The following is a 20,047-nucleotide window of genomic DNA, read 5'->3' on the forward strand; positions in this document are numbered from 1 at the left end:
GTTAATATTTATAGTTAGATTGTAAAACTTACAGCTGTTTGAGAAAGAGTGTATTAGATTTGATTACAGCTTGCAAATCTTCTACATAGTATAGGCTGAGGAGCTGGGAGATGCAAAACTGATGTGATACACAGCACCACCACTAGTAGGAGGGTATTATTACAGAGTAATAAAGGCAGTCTCCATTATAAATATGGACATAGGAATTTATAATTGGAAAAATTGGTATAGCTAGTGTAGATAGATGTAATGTTTTATGGTATCATATTGTATTAGGTTTGGGGTTACATCCAGTGGATGTCCAACTAAGACCATGCCATTGAGATTTCTGTGCCCTTCATAATTCAGTGCTTTCATTATCTTTTAACTTAGATCTTGCATTACTAGCATATTTCTGTTTAACACATTTGTATAACAATTCTCTACCCATTGTTTTAACTGAGCTATTATCCTATTGTTTTTAATGGCTTAAAACAGCCTTTAAAGCAGTAGAAAGGGAAGTGTAATGAATGTGTTAAACGTTTTTGTTAATATTGCAGTCATTTTTAAGCTTTTATTATTTTGGCACCACTTTATTTCCACAAATAAATAATATTGCAAGAAAACTTTAATTTCTGACTATTGATTGTTCAACAGCAACTTACATTTATATAGTGCATTTAACATAGTAAAAACATCCCAAGGCACTTAACAAGTGGGATATCAATAAAAACATTTTTGAAATTTTTGGTGTTGAGCTACTAAAGGAGAAATCAGGACAGATGAAAAAAGTCCTTTTTATTCATTCTTGGGATGTGACGTAGCTAACAAGGGCAAAACCAGCATTTAGATAAAAGCAGAATACAGCGGATGCTGGAAATCTGAAACAAAAACAGGGAATGCTGGAAAAACTCAGCAGGTCTAACAACATCTGTGGAGAGACAAAAAACAGAGTTAACACTTCAAGTCAGCAAGACTCTTTTATGGACTCGAAACATTAACTGTTTTTTTCTCTCCACAGGTGCTGTTAGACCTGCTGAGTTTTTCCAGAATTTCCTTTTTTTGTTCAAGACCAGCATTCGTTGCGCATCCCTAATTGCCCTTGATGAAGTGTTGGTGAGCTGTCTTTTTGAACCGCTGCAGTCCAAGAGCTGTATCTTGATCAAAGAGATAGGTTTAAGGAGCATCATAAAAGAGGAGAGGGAAGGAATTCCCGAGTTTCGGACCAAGGCAACTAAAAGCACAGCCACCAATGGTGGAGCAATTAAAATCAGGGAAATCTCAAGAGGCCAGAATTGGAGGACAGCAGTGAAGACTTGTATCATTGGATAAGTTTACATAGATAGGGAGGAGGGATGAGGTCATGGAAGGACTCGTTAACAAGGATGAGGATTTTAAAACTGATATATTGTCAGACAGGGAGCCAGTGAAGGTCAGCAAGCACAGACATGATAAGGGGAATGAAAATTGGAGTTAGTTAAGATAAGGACAGCAGAGTTTTGGATGTAGGTGAAATACGGGAGGCTGACCAGGTGAGCATTGGAATAGTTAAGTCTAGAAGCTAGTAACAAAGGCATGGACAAGGGTTTCAACATCAGATGAGTTGAGGCAGGGTTGAAGTTGAATGATGTTACAGAGGTGGATGTAGACAGTGTTATGATCCCTGTAGAAGCCGATAACTTTTGAAAAGATATTGAATTCTTAGCGGCTGACTGATAGGATGACATAACAAGATTTCAAGTTTTAACACTTTTACTGTAACAAATGAACCAAAGGCTAAAGTGAATAAACACACCTAGTAGGCAACTAATACTCTAAAGTACAGAAAAGATACCCCCTCTAACTTTTTAATATGACCAAAAAATCTACACCACAGTTACACTTCACTTCCCCTATCCACAGAGTTGCAGTTTTTACAGAAGCCAGTCCAACATCACTCCCAGCTTCCAAAGGGGTCACTTCCCCCCCAACCCCTCCCCCCCGCTATTTTGATGAGTCGTAATGTCAAGTAAGCATCAAAAGGTGCTTCTCTCAGTTCCCAGAGAAACCCTGAACCGAACACCAGCAGTAAGGCCCACTCTAGCAATTCATCTACCTCCACCCACCCCCCTCCCACCCACCCAGATTGATTGTACCAGATTCCTTAGATTGCTACGAGATGCATCTCTTTGACCAGAGACCATCTTTCCTCTCACATTTCTGCCTGGTAGCTCACAGAAGGGACACATTCTCCTCTCTGCTGACCACACTAGCTATATTCCTCTGTCTATTTGTGAGGCCTCCTCTCTCTTTTTCTCTGAAATCTCGGAGATTGAAAGTCTATCCACAGTTAACCCAGCTTTTGTTTCAGGTGTAACATTTTACACTTTTCACCCAGGATGTTTCACTTAGGGCCTCACAATCTTATTAACTTCACATTTACGATAGCAGTGTTAATGATCACATGGCTATGTGGTTGGAAACTCATTTCCGGGTCAGCACAACATCAAGTCTGCAAACTGTCCTACTCAGCCTAAAACAGTTACCAATGATGGAAGCAGTGGACATGTTCAATAGTGTACAGTGTATGAGCATTATTGCAATTAACAGTGAATCTTTTCACTGATATAAATCGATAGTAAAGATTGAATAAGGTCCACAGTACATGATTTATGTTAATACAGTGCTTTATTTCAGGTAAAATGTTGCTCCTTTATGATATTCTTACCTGCTTCCTGTTTTTGCCCCCAGCCAGTCACCCAGCACCTTTCTCCATTGGGCACCACTTGAGTCAGTGAAGGGACACAGATTGATTGGATTGCTGATGCAAATGTATCTGGCCATGCTTTCTTCAGTTGTAGCAGTGAAATATCATAGTCAAAGTTTCGACCATTATAGTATTCATGGACAAGGATTCTTTTGAGTTCACTTGAAAACTTTGCATTCCCTTGAGAATGCATTCCTAAATGAGCTACCCATTGTCTGGGATCAGACATCCTTAAAAAAGAAAAAGTAAACCATGTGTTTCAGGAATAGAATTTTATAACAAGGTTACTTATGCTATGCAACATAATGAATTAGAGTACTACTCATAATACTTGATTTTTTACAAATAGGTTAGAGCCTAAGAATTATATCATATAAGTAACATATAAATGGCTGTTATTTTAATAGCAGTGCTGTCAATGAATTTCTAGACCATTGAATAAAGGAGTAAAGGAGGAAAGAACTTGCATTCTTAAGGTAGCTCTCTCATCCTCAAGATGTTCAAAAGATTTTCTCAGCCAATAAAATACTTTTGGAGTGTAGGCGTTGTTGCTATTACCATCATATAAAGAGTGACATGTTCCAATGTCTTCTTTGTAGAATACTTTCAGGAAATAGTTATTATGTTAAACAGTTTTTTGTTAATCTCAACTTTAACCTCGATTCTATCTTTAAAGGTTCAACTTTCTTTGATAAGCCTCTTAAGCCTATAATACTTAGGGCTTGTTAAAAAGATAGAATTCTGAAGTAAGTGCTGGGTATATGGATATGGAATCGGCTCAGTGACAGGAAGCAGAGGGTGGGGTGGATGGATGCTTTTCAGACTGGGAGGTGCTTTGCAGTGGTGTTCCCCAAGGGCCAGTTGCAAGTCTGTTATTCTTTTCAAATTTTATAAATAATCTAGACACAGATGCACACTGCAGCAGTATGAAGTTTGTAGATAATATAAAACTTGGCAAAGTAATAGTGTGAGAATGTATTTTTTTTATATTTTGGGGGAACATTGTGTTATTCTGTAAAGAAGACTGTGTGTGTGCGTGTGTGTGTGTGTGAGAGAGAGAGAGAGAGAGTGATTTAATTAAGCCGGGCAAGAGGTTGCTAGGAGTCGGCATGTCTGGGTGTTTGGAAACATGAAAATGTTAAAGGTGTTAAGTTTGAGGTACAAGTAAGTAAGTTAGATCCAACATTTGCATTTTTAGATAAATTGGGAGGTTGTTGAATTTCAAAGGAGTGTCAGAGATAACGAGGAAAATGTTGCATCTTTCAGGAGTCCATAGGTGGGGACATTATATTTTTATTGACCCAAATGCAAAGACAAAATGGAAACATAAAAGATCTCATATTTGGAAGGATTTGAGTTTCAAAGGGGTGTGAGAACAATGGGACTGAGATGAAAGGGGAAAAAGGTATTTTAGAGTTAAAGTTGCTGTGGATAGCCGATTTTTAGCTATTGAGCTGGATAGCTGTCAAGCTGTTAAGCTGGAGATGGATGGAGTTGTTTGAGCTGTTGAGAAGTTTTGGGCTGCAGCAAGCAGGTTTATTCTGAAGTGAATTCCAAAGCAAAGTGAAAGAGGGTACAGGTCATGTGGTACATCTTTATTGAAGCTACAGCAGTTTGCCTTGTGTGATATTACTGGATTCTATATTTAAATATCTATAAGGGAGTGTTGCCTGGAAAGTGTTTATTTGTGGGTTTGACCAAATGGAGAGTTTCAGGGAATGTTTTGTAAGACTGACCTTAATTGTGTAACTGTAATCCTGTGTGCTTAAGTTTACTTTTTTTGGTTAATAAAACTACTGAATTTTTTAAAATCCCACAAGAGTTACTGGACCTCTTACTGATGAGATTGGTACATCTTCACCTCGTTATTAGAATTTTAAAAAAATGGTTGCGGCCCGTAGGTCAAGTTTCCCTCTGGGATTTGGTTTGCACAGCAATTAACACCAACTGTGGTCATAACAATAGATAGTGATAAGGATAGTTATAGATTACAGAATGATATAGAATGGTTAAATGGGAAGAAACATGAAAGGCAGAGCTCAATGAAGAGAAGTGTAAAGCAATGCACTTTAGTAGGATTGAAATGGAAAGACAGTATAATATATTTGGCACAAACTTGAAATATGTAGATTAAACAGAAAGACCTTGTGGTCTATAAACACAAATCCTTAAAAGCATCAAGCAGGTTGGTAAGGTGGTTTAAAAGTTACTTAGGCTTATAGAGGGGTAAAAGTAAAAATGATAATGCTCGAACTTTATGATCACTTGTTAGGCCTCAGCTGGAATATTGTGCATCATTCTGGAAATCGCATTTCAAGAAAGATATAAAGGCCCTGGTAAAGATAAAAGGAGATTTACCAGGATGTTGCTAGGGGTGAGGGACTTCAATTACAAGGTGAGTTTGGAGAGGTTAAGACTGTTCTCCTTGAAATGGAGAAGGTTAAGAGGTGACCCATTAGAGGTTATCAAGATGATGAGAGGATTTGATGGAGTAAGTAGAGAAAAATTATTCCCTTTGGCAAATGGGTCAAAAACTAAAGGTAATAGATTTAAAATAATTGACAGAAGATCTAAGTTGGGGGGGGGGCGCGGTAAAGAGAACGTTTTTCACTCAATTGTTGGGATCTGAAACCTGATAAGATGGTGGATGCGGTTGCCATAAATCATTTTAAAAGAGGGTTAATGAGTAATTGAGGATGAAGAACTTACAGGGTTATGGGGAAAAAGGTGGAGGGATGGTGGTGGTGGGGATAAACATGACAGCCCATTCAAGGAGCTAGCAATGGCACAATGGACCTAATGGCCTCCTGTGTTGTATGTTTTTCTAATTCTATAATTCAATTAAATTAGAATATTGTAATTCTGATGTATCAGACTTACGTCCTAAATTCCAATCCTCTGCAACAGAACTATAGCACTTTTGCCCCAAAAGCATTCAGCATTTCAGGTAATAATAATTTCATTGCTTACTTTTGCCCTTGAAAACAATGTGCTGCAGATAAGAGCCATTCCTTTGTTATCACTGAAGCCCCACAATATGGTGACCCAGAAAAGTGAAGGCTGACTTGCCAAGGCCACTCTCCATCACGAGCATTAGATCCTCCTACTATTCGCCAGTCCCACGGCCTCTTATTACCACAATCTGCATGGTAGAAATGAGAACAAATAATCGTAGTAAAACTGGAAACCACAGCTTGAGCTTTGATCTACAAGCGGTCACATTATTATCATTATTAAGCATGCTCTTCCTGCTTATTCAGGCAATCAACCTGAATGGTTTAAAATAATACTTAACTGGGACTATTAGCTTACCAGCAGGGTAAAGTTAGTATTGTATATCAGAATATGCAAAATTTCCAACTTGAAGGCAATTAAAGTGCCTTAATGGCCCCGATTTGCTTAAGATCAGCTTCTGTTTAAGAAAATAATTCCTCAAAATGAAAACACATTTGGTAAACTCCACTGTTGAGTTACTTTTTAATTTCTCCACAGTTATATAAATATGATGAATTACTCTTAAATAGTGAATTCCCCCCCATGACAACTATGGAACTCACCACAACTCATTTCATCACTTCCGTCCAAGCAGTCTACACTTGTATCACATTTAGCATTCCTCTTCCGAATACATAGGTTATTCTTACATTTATAGGTGATGTTTGAGCAGGGCACAGCTGAAAATGATGACTTGACATTTTAGAATTTCGGAAGTATGAATCAGTCCGTGTATTTTATTTATGTTGGTTAAATACTCACAGTCTGTGCAATTGAGTTCATCAGTGCCGTTCTCACAGTCTTTGACTCCATTACAGATGAAGTAGTGCTGTGGAGAGCTTGTATTGCACTCTTTTGATGGTGGAGCTAAATTAAAACCAGCCATAAATAAAATCAATAGCACATTATATAATAAATACAGCCTTCATATAAGGGACACTTCAACAGGAATGAATGTGACACTTCAATCATTTTCAGCAAAATTGTTGGCACTGATTTTTCATCAACATTTTTTGGCCATACAGATATACATCCTTACCCCCTCCTTCCTCCCCTAGCACCTTGTCCTACTCTGCCTGGTCTTTGCTCATTCACACTATCATACTGTATTCTGAGAGGAAGGCACCTATGTCAGAGAACAGCCAATTTGTGCAAAAGCCTCAAATTCAACAAAATGTATGTCAGCACCTGCCATTCCCTATAGATGTTAGAAACTTGAAACAGCTATGGAAAGTACCAGAATGGTGTAGAATTATAGCAACAGCCGGAAGAAGTCAACCCTCAGCAACTAACTTGTAAGTAATTGACGAACCCTTTAAACAGCACTGGTGGGAGGGTTTTCCTGCTGCTCAGTGTATGTTTAGCTGTACGAGATTAACAGAGAGCATCAGCAGGAGTGTTGAGCTGCAAGATGGCAGCTCTGGTGTCAAGTTAGCATTGCATGCTGATTGATATCATGATCTGCCTACTCTGCATACTTCTGGCAGACATTAAGGGCACGTGCTAACGTCTTTATCAAGTTGGTGTCCGTCCCCTTTTCTCAACCTAAACCTCTTAATAGCCCCACTCTGAAATGAAAGAACAGTAGCTAAAAGGTGCACACTCCTTTAATTTGTAATCAAAAAATATCTCTTCACAAAAATGAGCTTATAATCTTTTCGATTACAATATCCTGGCTCTGCTTCTTGTTATATATGGATCCCTATTTATATTCCTTGCTGATAGTTTTCATCTCCAGCCCTGCCATTTTCTCCTTTGCTCTCCTTGAAGTTGTTTGATTCTACAGGTATATTGTACACTTATCTATGTGGCCAATCTCTATGTGAGAGTTTAGGCAGTGATAGCTGGAAGGCTAACTACACTGTGCCTCCTGCCAATGCAAAATGGCCATCTGTGCATACACACTGGTACGCACTGATGTCACTCTGCTCAGTAGGAAAGCAATTAATGTCTTGATTGCAGGACAGGTTGAAGATAAAAGCATTGCAAGACCCCTGAGTGAGAATCCACAAAATAGCTGAGCAATGCATTGGAAAGAGTATCTGTACTTAACTTGTAAAATAGGCGACAGCTGTCAATCAGAGCAGAAAGCAGTGCTGCAGTTTAAAATTTTTTTAAAACTCTGCAAAATCGCAATCGCGGGGATCCTGCCAAAATTGAAAATAGCACGAAACCCAGTTGAGAAAAGCCAACAGCTGCAGAGACAGAGCTAAAAAGAAAAGTGACTGTTCTTAAAGCGGAAATGCATTTAAACTGGTAAATACATGAAAAATGGCTATGGACAGAAAATTATAAGAGACTCCAGGGAGAGGGTGACTCTGCGGTAAGCCAAACACCTAAATTCATCATTACCTGGAAAGCCTATCAGAAGTGCAGTCTCCTTGGAGTCATTCACGATGCCGCAGTTTGGGTGTGTCAATCCATTCAACCCCATTGCAGATGACTGGTCTAAGTATGTCAAAGCCTAGTGTTTATTTTTACTGCTAACAACATCGTGGGGGAGGAGAGGAAGAGGGCGATCCTTTTGTCCTCATGCAGGAGCAAAATGTCTGGGCTGATCCACAGCCTTACGTCACCTAGTGTCCCAGACTCGAAGACTTTCGATGAGTTAATAAAAATTGTACAGAGCCACCTGAGACAAAAGCCCTCAGTTACTATGCAGCGCTTCAAGTTCAATTCAAGGAACAGGCTTCTGAGGAGAAATAGCTGACTATGTGGCCGTTTTAAAGGCATTACATGAGCATTGCAAATTTGGTGGCGTTTGCTAGCCGAATCTAGTTTAGACTTCAATAAGCCATTAGAATTAGCTAGAGAGTGCTGTTAGATATTTCAAAGTTATAAAAGATAAACAAAATGGCGCCGTCTATCTGGTCGAGTGAGACAAAAGCCACAAAAACCTTGGACTCCATGGAAAGATGGGAAATGGCCTCTAGCTCCAGACCATTGAAAAACAATGATACTGCAGTGAAAACCCACAAAATGAAATGGGAGAAATACATGCAGGCCTCCAGTGAGCGAACAACTACTCAAACAGTTGAGTGTTTTTTCTGCCATCACTATGGCCAGAACAGGCAGCACTGCAGAGAAAGGCTAAAAGAACATTATAAAGGCAGAAGGACAAATTGTGAAATATGCCTCGTGGAAGAGCCAGAAGAAATAGAATCAGACATCCATTCATTATATAACCTCAAAGTGGGTAGAACTGAGCCAATACAAGTAGTCATTTCAGTTAATGGACAACCCATTAAGATGGAAGTTGATACGGGAGCATCGATGTCCGTGATGAGTAAAGGAGCCCATACTTTGAAGCTAGAAGTTTTGGACACAAAGCTGAGGACATACATGGGCAAAGAAATAAATGTGAAAGGAGTATGTCAAGTCAAGGTGCAGTATGAGGAACAGTCTGCAAAATTACCCCTATTTGCAATGTCAGGCAGCGGACTGAGACTCCTCGGAAGGAACTGGCTGAGAGAGATAAATCTTGAGGGCCCACCAAGTGCCCAATTAAAAACCAGAAAGTGTTGCTGCAAGAAAAAATGAGTATGCAAAGACCCAATGGGAGAAGCCCATAGAGGTGTTACACCAGGGCAGAGTTCAAGCTGAAGTCAACATCCTTTGAAATGAAATGAAAAATCTATTAAAGGGCTTTCGTGTGCCCATTTGTGCCCTGAAAAATATATGGCAGGACCTTCTGGTTGGCGAGCAGGGGCAGGCCCTACTCGCCGACACGTAAAATGATGCGGGGTGACATTGGGTAGAACTCCCGACGTCACCCCACAGCATTTCCATTTTCAGGTTGGTGGGGGCACAGCCGAGTCATCTGCGCACCCACTGACCTATCAATGGCCTATTGAGGCCTTTGAGAAACTAATTAAAATCATTAATGGATCTGCCCTGCCAACCTTAAAGTTGGCGGGCAGGCCGGGAGCCCTGGCGGGCTTCAGAAAAAGCATGAAACCTCATCCACGGGCAGGATGAGGTTTCATGAGGGCATTTAAATTTTTAATAAAGGTTTTAGTTAAAGTTATGGATGGACATGTCCCAACTCATGTGACAGTGTCACATGAGGGGACATGTCAGGGAAATTTTTCTATCATTTGAATTGCAAATTTTAATTTGGAGCTGATCTTCCTGAGGCAGCACTTAGCCTCAGGGAGATCAGCGCGCTCTTTCACGTGCATGCGCAAAAGAGCGCACTCCTGGCTGAGGGAACCCCCTCCCCCATCGTCCGCACAGGGAGTGAATAGCGCTTCCTGGCGGACATCACAGTGGGCGGGCCTTAATTGGCCCGCCCACGTAAAATGGCAGCGTGCATCCCCAATCGGGGGTGGCAATCGGATGTGCGCCCGCTCCCACACATACCCCCCAACGGGGGGCAATTTTTCCCATGAAGAAGAAAAGGAAGAGTTAAGCCTGTCTCTGGCTGAGTTAAGGAATGAATTAGTTGAGAAGGGCAACAATATGCGATGCTCCAGGAAACTATTAATGAGAATAGGAAAGAATTGGAAGAGCTGAAGCAGCAACTGTGTAAAAGCCCTGAGGTTTTAAAGCTAGAGGGCCCTTAATTTTCAAAGACCTGTCAGAAAACCCAATACTGAACTCATTCACGTTCAGCCCGCGCCTGAGTCTAGTCCAGATAACAACAAAGTTAAAGAGGAGACAGAGATACAGGATAGCGCAACCAAGAAAAGGACACGCAGGAAGAAAAAGAGAAATTATTGACAGTCCTTGGAAAGAAAAACAAATTTTTTTTTTTCATTTTCCTCTTTCTCCTCACACAGCATTTAGTTCATTGCTGTATTGCTTTGTGCTTGTTGCCCTCTATCTGTTTCAGGTTGGAGGAGAGGGACAGCAGGAGTGAACATGTATGCACCCAGAAAATGATGAAATCATCCACTGAGGGACCTAGTGGGCAACTGTCCCCTGAAAAGGAGGTCTCGGAAACACCAGCCGAGGTTGTTGGGCTACGATGCTCAACCTGTCAAAGAAGGCCTCCTGAGAGACTTGACCTGTAAATAGATATTGTGCAAATAGTTAGTGTCTAAATCTGGACTTTTAAGTAGAAAGGGGGATGTGATAAAGTGAGGTACCCTGTCCCTTTAAGAGGATGTAAGTGCACTGATCATGTAGCAGCACTGACGAATCATTGCACAGCATGGGCAACTGGGAACTGTAAGCCTAGTTCTGGAGGTTTCTGAGTGCGCACCTATGATCTGGTGCTCTGCCCTATGTCTCAATAAATCATCACTGTTTATGCTTACATCAGTCTCTCCCCATTATTGACTGCAAGCAGCAATTGATGAGAACATAGGAAGGTGTGCAGTTGGGGTTCCGTTGGCTAACAAGCTCAATTCTCCACTCCATAAAATACAGAAATCAAAGGGTGGCTCCATTTCATCTTGCAGCCCTTTAAATGGTTCTCTTGCTCAGATAACTCAGCCTAAATTAAGGATACAATCTAGGAACTTCTACTCTGTGTAGCTCAGTACATCATTCAATGAATTTACTCAGTGCACTTCAGTTTTTTTCCAGATAAGTTGGTATTGGGAAACAGCATGTAGTGTCAATCTTGCGACACTTAGCATATTTTATTGAGAGCACAGCCTGACATTCAAAGCCTTTATATGTAAACATTATAGAAGGGGTCAAACCGCATTAAACCATTGAGCCATAGTAACTACACTGGGGTCACCATTTGGACCCTCAATAGGTATTTTAAAAATCCCAGAAAATGTTAATAATGTTATTTGTAACTCTACACTCCAGCCCCTTATTTCTATATCACAAAATTGAAAAAAATAAAAGGTTAGGACTGGAATCCTAACATTTATTGTGCACATACTAAAAATTTGAAGAGTGTTATGACCTATCTTTATCTCACTACATCTAGAAGTGAACTTTAAACAATTTCCTCAAAACTTCACTATTTCATTTTAAACATGGATTGGAGGAGAGGTTTCCAGGTCAATACTCAAAAAGATCTCTGTAATATCATAACCAATGTTTATTCTTGTGTTGCTGCCAAACATGACATTTAAACAAAGAAAAGCTGTATTGAGCTTACTTGTCAGAACTCATATGGCTATTTGAAAACAAAAAAAACAAAAAAGGAAAACCACTCACAGCCTGAAAGAAAGCTTTTCTCTTGTTGCTCTCATTATCTTCAAACTTTTTGCTACATTTTCAGCACAGGAGGGAGCATTATATTTTCAGAGGTCACTTCTGAAGCTTGACATTTAAGAACATCTTCTTTGAAGACAGATTTTTACAGAACAAAGGGGGAAGTGTTTGCTGTTGAGACAATGTTACTATTGCTGCTATGGCTCAATATTCCTTTTCATCAGAGTTGCATGCGTTTTATAGACGCTACCTGATTTTTTGTATTATTGCTGTTTAATTTGGTCCTATTCTGAGCCTGCTAGTAGAACATAGCAAAGAGACCCAGGATAGAGAATACCAGGAGCAGCAGCAGTAGCTTAAAGTGGTTCAAGGCATAGGTGATGGGGATAACCTGGCATTTCAACAGCACCAGATGGATTTCTAGCTCAGTGTCCTTACTTATTCATTATAGTTATTCTCCTGATTTTGACTGTATTAAAAGCTGTCTAGTGCATCAATGTCTTAGTATAGGAATGGATACAAAGGATTTGTTTGTGCGAATATAAATTTTGGTGTAATTTTCCATGGCATAGGTTCAACTGGATGTGTCATTTAAAGAACTTGCACCCATTCACCTCATTCCAATTGACAAGATGAGAGCCTAACATTGGTTCAGATTATGATGTAGAAGGGCAACTAATGGCATCTGCCATTAGTTAATCTTGCCCCTGGACATTTTGATTTTAAATTTTTTGCGAAGTTGCCAGAAGTACAAGCTGACAACCTCACAATGAGGTAAATGGCATCTGAGAGAACAGAGCAAGAAATTGTATCTCCTTTAAGCAATCACATTGAAAGATTATGAAATGAACAGCACAACGATGGAGAAGGAAATGTAAATTAGAGTGGGTAAATTCAATATTGTCAAGTGTAGAAAGAGAAATAAAGAGAGTGAAAGATTGGATAAGAGAGGAAAGAAAAAACTGATAGAAAGGAAATATAATTTATAAAGATACATTTTTAAATCTCCAATAATTAAAATCCGAGGGAATGATGCTCCACACTTGTAATAATTAATTTTCAATGCCAGAAAGGTTGATTAACAATAATTAACATTTATCTCATTTTTGAAAGTGTAGCTAAGCTTGAAATGACAAGACTTATTTCTTCTGGTGAGTTTAGTTTATAACTACCTTGCATTTACAGCATCTTCATGAGCATTTCAATGGTGAAGCAGACAGTAAAATTCTATTTTCACGAAACTAATAGTTGAATGGTACAACCAGGTCAGCAACCTTCGGGTATTGGCATTTAAATGCGCATCTGTACCTCGCCTGAAGTTGCTGTATTATTTCTGCACAAATAACAGCAAGCACCATTAGCCTCACTATTATTTTGGCAGCAAAACCTTTCCCAACACGTATATTTTATTTCTTCATGAGAAAATGGCATACTGGAGTAAGTTTTATAGTTTAGAGCTTGCAGTGGACAGCTTTGCATGACAGCAGTGTGTGGCAGAAATTCGTGCACAGTATTCAGCATGTGTAATTTGCAGCCTGCGCAATTTTCTATCCATTAGGTTTCCCCCCACCCCCTTAAAGCCCTCTAACTACCTTATCATGAAGCCAGTGCATCTTTAAGGCAAAATATTCTTTGGAGGTACCTACAACAAAATACTTCATCACTTTCATCAAAGCAGTCATCTGATCCATCGCAACGTTGAGACTGTCGGATGCACAAACCAGTAGAGCAGACATAATATCCATTAGGACAAGCTTTAAAAAAAAATGAGAATTGAGCTCATTTAATCTGCACAATGTTAACATTGTCCTGGAGAAAGTAAATCGAAGAAACAAAGTCATTAAAAGAACAACTCCACCATACATCTAAAGTAATTTAACATCGAAGTCAGATTTTGTATGTGTCCAACTGAACAAACTTGTTCAAGACAGAAACTGCATGTAATTCATTGCGGTATTTGGACCAGGAGCAAGCGTCATACCTTTCATCTTATGAACCGTGCCTAAGGCATTTCCTAGTTTTTCGCAGTAGTAAACAGAAAGTTCTGTTGTAATCATTTCTTTCAGTTTACTAGTTCCTTTATTCTGTTCACATATGAACGATAAAGTATAATAGTGCTAAAAACCACGTATTTTCCTTCAACAGTGACGGAAAGGCGGTTCTTGAGTTTTTCTCTGGAGAAGAAAGATATAAGTGTATCACTCAGTCTCAAAAACACAAATAAGCTATCAATTACAGACATGCCAGCCATATTGCTTTTAATACGGAGATTTCAAAGGGGGGTTTTTAACCACTTCCCCCACCCCCAGTTTCCCCCCTCAGCGATGCAGCAGGCATATTATTAAAATATCCTTGGAATAATTACTGCCGTATTCCCACTCAATTCCCAATCACCACCATATTAGCTACATGCACTTTTTATTTTAGCGGCCTAGACTCCTGCCGGGGGCAAATTAATATATACAAATGAGGTGCATTTGATGTACTTAAGACCCTAATGTAATATTTTCATTAAATAGTAGAAGCTCTACTCAGCACCAAATCTGTTTTGTAAAGGCTAGTGGGTTTGGTTTCAGAATGCTACTGGAAGCAATAATTAAAGTGGCTTTCAGATCATAGAGAACCAAATGCTATTGTGCTTTTTTGGATTTTTAAGGATATTTGAGCATAGAGGCTGCTCATTTCTGATGGTTTTTTTTTGCATTACTTACCCTGAATAAGCACTGAGCTTATGATGTGTGTCATTCTTGCTGCTGTGGTCTGGATCGAGGAAAAAGACCAGAACCAGCAGCAGCAGGAGCATGCTGAACACCCAGAGGACCCTCAGTTAGGCCTATGAGGGAGACAGCTCATAGAAGACTCCACCAGCCCCAAAGGTTTTATAGATGGAGCATGTTTTCAGGATTTGTTTGAGGGGCAGCATACAAGGAGGCTACAATTCACCAGGTATGCAACTCTTCTCTCCACCCTCCAGATGGCTAGTGCTTGCCAGTGGGTGTGAGAGTCACCACCACTCTTAAATATACCTCAAGCTTGTTCCATAATGGAACAGGGGATATTTCCTACATCTCCCAGTCTGCAGCACAATAGTGGTCCTGTTGGCACCACATCAATTTAAAATAAATATGTGCCCCCTGAGCAGAGCTGGGAGATGGCATATCATTCCAATGAGCCAACTGCTGAGCTGTCCTTGCCACCATAGCCTGCTTCTGCTCACTTGCGCTGCTTGCTTCACCAAATGCAGACCCCTTTATCTCATTGCCATGGATCGGGATTCAATGTAGGAAATGCTTTAATGAATTGAGAAGAACCACAAGTATGAGTAAACTCTTCATTTCTTCATCTGTCTACATAACATTTGCCAACAGCCCTTTCCCCAGCTCCCACAGCAGTCTAAGCAATTCCTTTCCCTGCTTCACCTTCTTCATAATCAATCACAAAGGCACAATGCCCTGGATTTTCCTTCCTCAATAGTGGTGAGTGCTGAAAAGTTTGCCATTATTGAGGGACAAAATGGCACCACAACTTCTGGCAAGCTCGCTTCTGCTGAAATCCAAATATTGCAGTGTACCTGAATGGGCTTTCTAAAAGGCAGGGACCACTAATTCGAAAACTTTGCTCTCAACTTCCATGAATTCCTCCATGCAAAATGTTAGGGCTAATAATCACAGGTATAACTCAATGAGTCAGTTCTTCAAATTCTTATGTTCACATCCACAAAATAAACAGATGGTTGTTAATTGGAATTAAAATGTTTTTCATAATTTCCTGTGGCACTCATGGCTCCTCCCACCCCACACTCCTGGTTCCTCAACTCCGGTTCCACATATCCCACTGCATTGACTCTGATCTGACCCCCTGCTCCCCTTCTGCCACTCCAACCCCTCAATCCTACTGATGCCAAAAGCAGCATTTGATGGAGGGGAATTCCCCTCTATCAAGTGCAGTTTCTGACATTGGTAGAATTGAAGAGCTGAGGGAATCAGGGGCTCAGGGAGTTGGGGAGAAGCCAGTGGAGCCAACATGGGGGATGGGACAGGAGCTGGGGTGAGCCTGGGAGAAGAATGGGAGGAGCCAGGGCTGCCAGGGATAGGGGTAGAGAAGTCAGGGGTGTGGACATGGAAAGTAGCAGGGGTTTCGAGGGGTGCTGGGGGAGGCAGGGGTTGAGAAGGGAGCCAGGGATGTGTTGGCGAGAGAAGCCAGCAGTGGTGAGGTTGCCAGGTCACGTTAATATCCAAGGGACAAATCTCCATAAAACTTCTAATACTTTTCAGTTTTTAAAAGTTTTGAGAAGCGTAATATCTGTTTGAAAATTAAAAACTGTTGAAAAAATCTCAAAAGTTACTGAGCTGATGGTTCAGATGGCATATCTTCAGTTCATGATGTCAAAAGTGGGTGTGAATTCACCAGCAATACTCCACTCTGGAAGCCCTCACTGCTTGTCTTGACATGGTGCCCTGCTGCAGGAAGAAGTCTCCTGGACAAATGTGGGTTAGTTAAGAAATACCAGTCTGGATTTGTTAAGGGAAAATTATGTTTAACTAACTTGATTGAGTTTTTTGATGAAGCAACAGAGAGGGAAGATAAGGGTAATGTGGTTGATGGTGTATACATCAATTTCCAAAAAGCATTGGACAATATGCCACCTAACAGGCTTGTCAGCAAAGTTGAAGCCCATGGAATAAGAGAGATGTAACAGCATGAATACAAAGTTGTCCAAGTGGCAGGAGACAGAGAGGAGTGGTGAACTGTTGTTTTTTGGACTGGAAGAAGGTATACAATGGGGGTCCCCAGGTGTCAGTATGAGGACCACTGTATTTCCTGAACTATACTAAAGACCTAGACTTTGGTGTGCAGGGCACAATTTCAAAGTTTATGAATGACACAAAACTTGGAGGTATTATGAACTGTGACAAGGATAATGCCAGACTTCAAGAGGACATAGGTTGGGAGAATGGGCAGACACATGGCTGATGAAATTTAAGCCAGAGAAATGTAAAGTGATACATTTGTGTAGAAAGAATGAAAAAAGGCCATATAAAATAAAGGATTCAATTCTAAAGGAGATGCAGGAACAGAGGGACTTGGGAGTGTATGTACAGGGCAGTATGAGAAGATGGTTAGTAAGGCATTGAGTACAAAAGCAAGAAAGTTATGGTGAACCTCTATAAATACGAATTCAGCCTCAACTGAAGTATTGTGTCCAATTCTGCACACATATGTTAGGAACGAGGTAAAATATTAGACCGGGTGCAGAAAAATTTACAAAAATGGTTCCAGGGTTGAGGGACTTCGGTTACAAAGATAGATTGGAGAAGTGGAGTTGTTCTACTTAGAGAAGAGAAGGTTGAAAGGAGATTTGATAGAGATATTAAAATCATGAGGTCAGAATATAGAGGAATAAACTGTTCCCATTGGTAGAAGGGTCATTAATCAAAGGACAATGATTTAAAGTGAATGGCAAAAGAAGCAAAGGTGAGATGATGAAAAACTATTTTACACAGACTTAGTTAGTTGGTTAGGATTTGGAATACACTGGCTGAGGGAATGTCTAGGCAGATTGCATCATGGCGTTCAAAACAGAATTTAATAATTATTTGAGGAGAAGGAATTTGCAGGGTTACAGGGAAAAGGAAGTTTGCTGAATTGCTTCTACTGGCATGGACATGACCAGCCAAATGGCTCCTTGTGTGCTGTAACAGTTCTATGATTCTAAGTTGATGAGGTGCATTCACCTTTAAATAGACTTCAGGTGGCCTCCAGAAAACACCACTGTGAAAGTGGGTAGGCTGTCTGTTTTTGGCATAACTGGGTGGGTAACCTGCCAGTTTGGTATTAATTAGGCCCACAAGAAGTGCTGGAAAAAGAACTTACCTGCTGGATCTGACATTGTTTATCTCCCTTTAATTGCCAGGTTTCCCGAGCTCTTGTAAATCTAGCTCATAGCCATTAAATTCAAATAGCTGCTAAAACCTGAGAATGCAGCCTCAGTATCATAGTAAAATTACTGACCCATTTCTTGAAAGCAAATTACCAATCCTACAACCTATAGACGTCTCAGTGGCCATGTTTAATATATTGAAGAATTTAACACTCTACCCAATCCCTCTCCTACCTCTTCTCTACATGAGGCAGAATTTTTCAGATGGTGTGGTTGGAAGAAGTTGGCGGGGAATGCACTGGACCACCCCCCCTGCTCATAATGGCTGCTCCATGACCAGTTAACGCTCTGTGGAGCTCGAATCTGAATGGCTTGATGCTCTCTAGCCCCCACCAGCACCACCAGGAGTGAGTGCCACTGCTGGAACTGCACCGAGTCCCAGAGACCAAAGTGCCGGGTGCAAAGAATGCAAGTAAGTATGGGGGACCCTTGGCGGGGCCAGCAGAGGAGGCCCGGAGGGGATAGGGGTGTTGGAGGGGTGGGAACTGCGTTGCAAAAACCAGGGGCACACCTTGAGTTGGGGTTGGGGGGTGGGCAGAATCTGTGAGGAAGGCACAACCCCTTCCCACCGGAGACCTGAGCAGACTAACATGCTGTTTTTCCCACCCCACCCCTCGTCCCTGACCTCCTTCCGCCAATCTAAAAATGTGGCCAGATGGGAACTGGCTTTTAAGTGACCATTAATTGGCAACAATTGTAGCAAGGGCAGGCAGGCCACTGTAAGCCTCACCTGCACTCCCTGTAAAATCACTGCGAGGTTGAGGTGAGTGGGTAGGACACCCATGGAATTATACGGATCCATGCCTCCTCTCACCTGCAAACCTGCAGGCAGAGAACTGCAAAATTCTGCCCATGATCTTTTACAGTCTTGGATCTTAGCAGCTTTCAACCATCTTTCTGCTAATCTTGGAGCAATTCTTTTTCACTAACCCCTGGTGTTTCAACAGAAGATTGTCCTGGCCATTGTGTCAGACTTCTATGACCAATAACCAAAAATGCAAAATATGCAGAGTTTTTTTGGACCACACTGTTGCAGAGTCCCTTATTTTAACATTACATGTTGCCTCTTGTGAAATCCCTTGACCACTGTCCTTACGCAAAAAATTTTATAGGCATATAATTCTTAATATTTTCTTGAGATAAAGTAAGGTACCCTGTCCCTTTAAGATATGCAAGTGTATTGATCATGTGACAGCACTGACGGAATCACTGTACAGCAAGAGCAACTGGGAACTGTAAGTCTAGCTCTGGAGGTTTCTGAGTGAGTATGTATGATCTGGTGCTCTGCCCTATTTCTCAATAAGCCAGCACTGTCTATTCTTACATCAGTCTCTCCCTGTTATTGATTGTAAGCAGCAATTGATGAGTACATAGGATGGCGTGCAGTTAGAGATCGGTTGGCCAATGAACTCACTTACCCAAGACATAAAAATGGCAATGAGGACAAAAACATTGTAAGACCCCTGAGTGGGAATCCACAAAATGGGTGAGCAAAGCATTGGAAAAAGCCTCTCTATTAACTTGTAAAATAGGTGATAGCCAGCAATCGGAGCAGAAAACAGTGCTGCAGTTCAAAATTTTTTTAAAACCCTGCAGAATCACGATCACAGGGATCCCACCAAAGCTCAAAAAGAGTGTAAAACCCAGTGGAGAAAATCCGATAGCTGCAGAGACAGAGTTAAAAAATCAGTGACTGCTCTTAAAGCAGCAATATATTTAAAAGGGTAAATACATGAAAATTGGCTATGGACAGAAAATTATAAGAGACCCCAGAGAGACAGCGATTCCACCGTAAGCCAAACACCTAAATTCGTCATTACCTGGAAAGCCTATCGGAAGTGCAGTCCCCTTGCAGTCATCATGATGCTGCAGATCGGGCGTGTCGATCCATTCAACCCCATTTCAGATGACTGGTCTCAGTATGTCGACCTCCTAGCATTCTCTTTTACTGCAAACGACATTGTGGGGTAGGAGGAGAAGAGGGCGATTCTTTTGTCCTCCTTCAGGAGCAAAATGTATGGGCTAATCCACAGAACTACATCACCTAGTGCCCCAGACTCAAAGACTTTCAATGAGTTAGTAAAAATTGCACAGACCCACCTGAGACCAGAGCCCTCAGCTACGATGCAGTACTTCAAGTTCAATTCAAGGAATAGGCTTCCAGAGGAGACAACAGCTGACTATGTGGCCATTTTAAAGACATTAAATGAGCATTGTGAATTCGGATCATCCATTGAGAGACCGGCTGATATGTGGGATTGGATATG

The 20,047-nt window shown here is 40.8% G+C and overlaps 1 protein-coding gene across 1 annotated transcript in view; it reads right to left on the bottom strand.

Annotated features, from left to right (window-relative positions):
- tmprss7 (transmembrane serine protease 7) overlaps window positions 1–20,047 on the bottom strand; it is an 87,199-nt gene that overhangs the window by 14,322 nt on the left and 52,830 nt on the right. Inside the window, exons 12-16 of the mRNA XM_041210878.1 lie at window positions 13,486–13,593; window positions 6,482–6,586; window positions 6,283–6,399; window positions 5,696–5,867; window positions 2,687–2,955 (exon numbers count right to left, since the gene is read on the bottom strand). Of these exons, the coding sequence (XP_041066812.1) occupies window positions 2,687–2,955; window positions 5,696–5,867; window positions 6,283–6,399; window positions 6,482–6,586; window positions 13,486–13,593 (771 nt within the window). The remainder of the gene's footprint in view (window positions 1–2,686; window positions 2,956–5,695; window positions 5,868–6,282; window positions 6,400–6,481; window positions 6,587–13,485; window positions 13,594–20,047) is intronic.

This window comes from Carcharodon carcharias, chromosome 18 (genome assembly GCF_017639515.1).
Source record: "Carcharodon carcharias isolate sCarCar2 chromosome 18, sCarCar2.pri, whole genome shotgun sequence".
NCBI lineage: Eukaryota > Metazoa > Chordata > Chondrichthyes > Lamniformes > Lamnidae > Carcharodon > Carcharodon carcharias.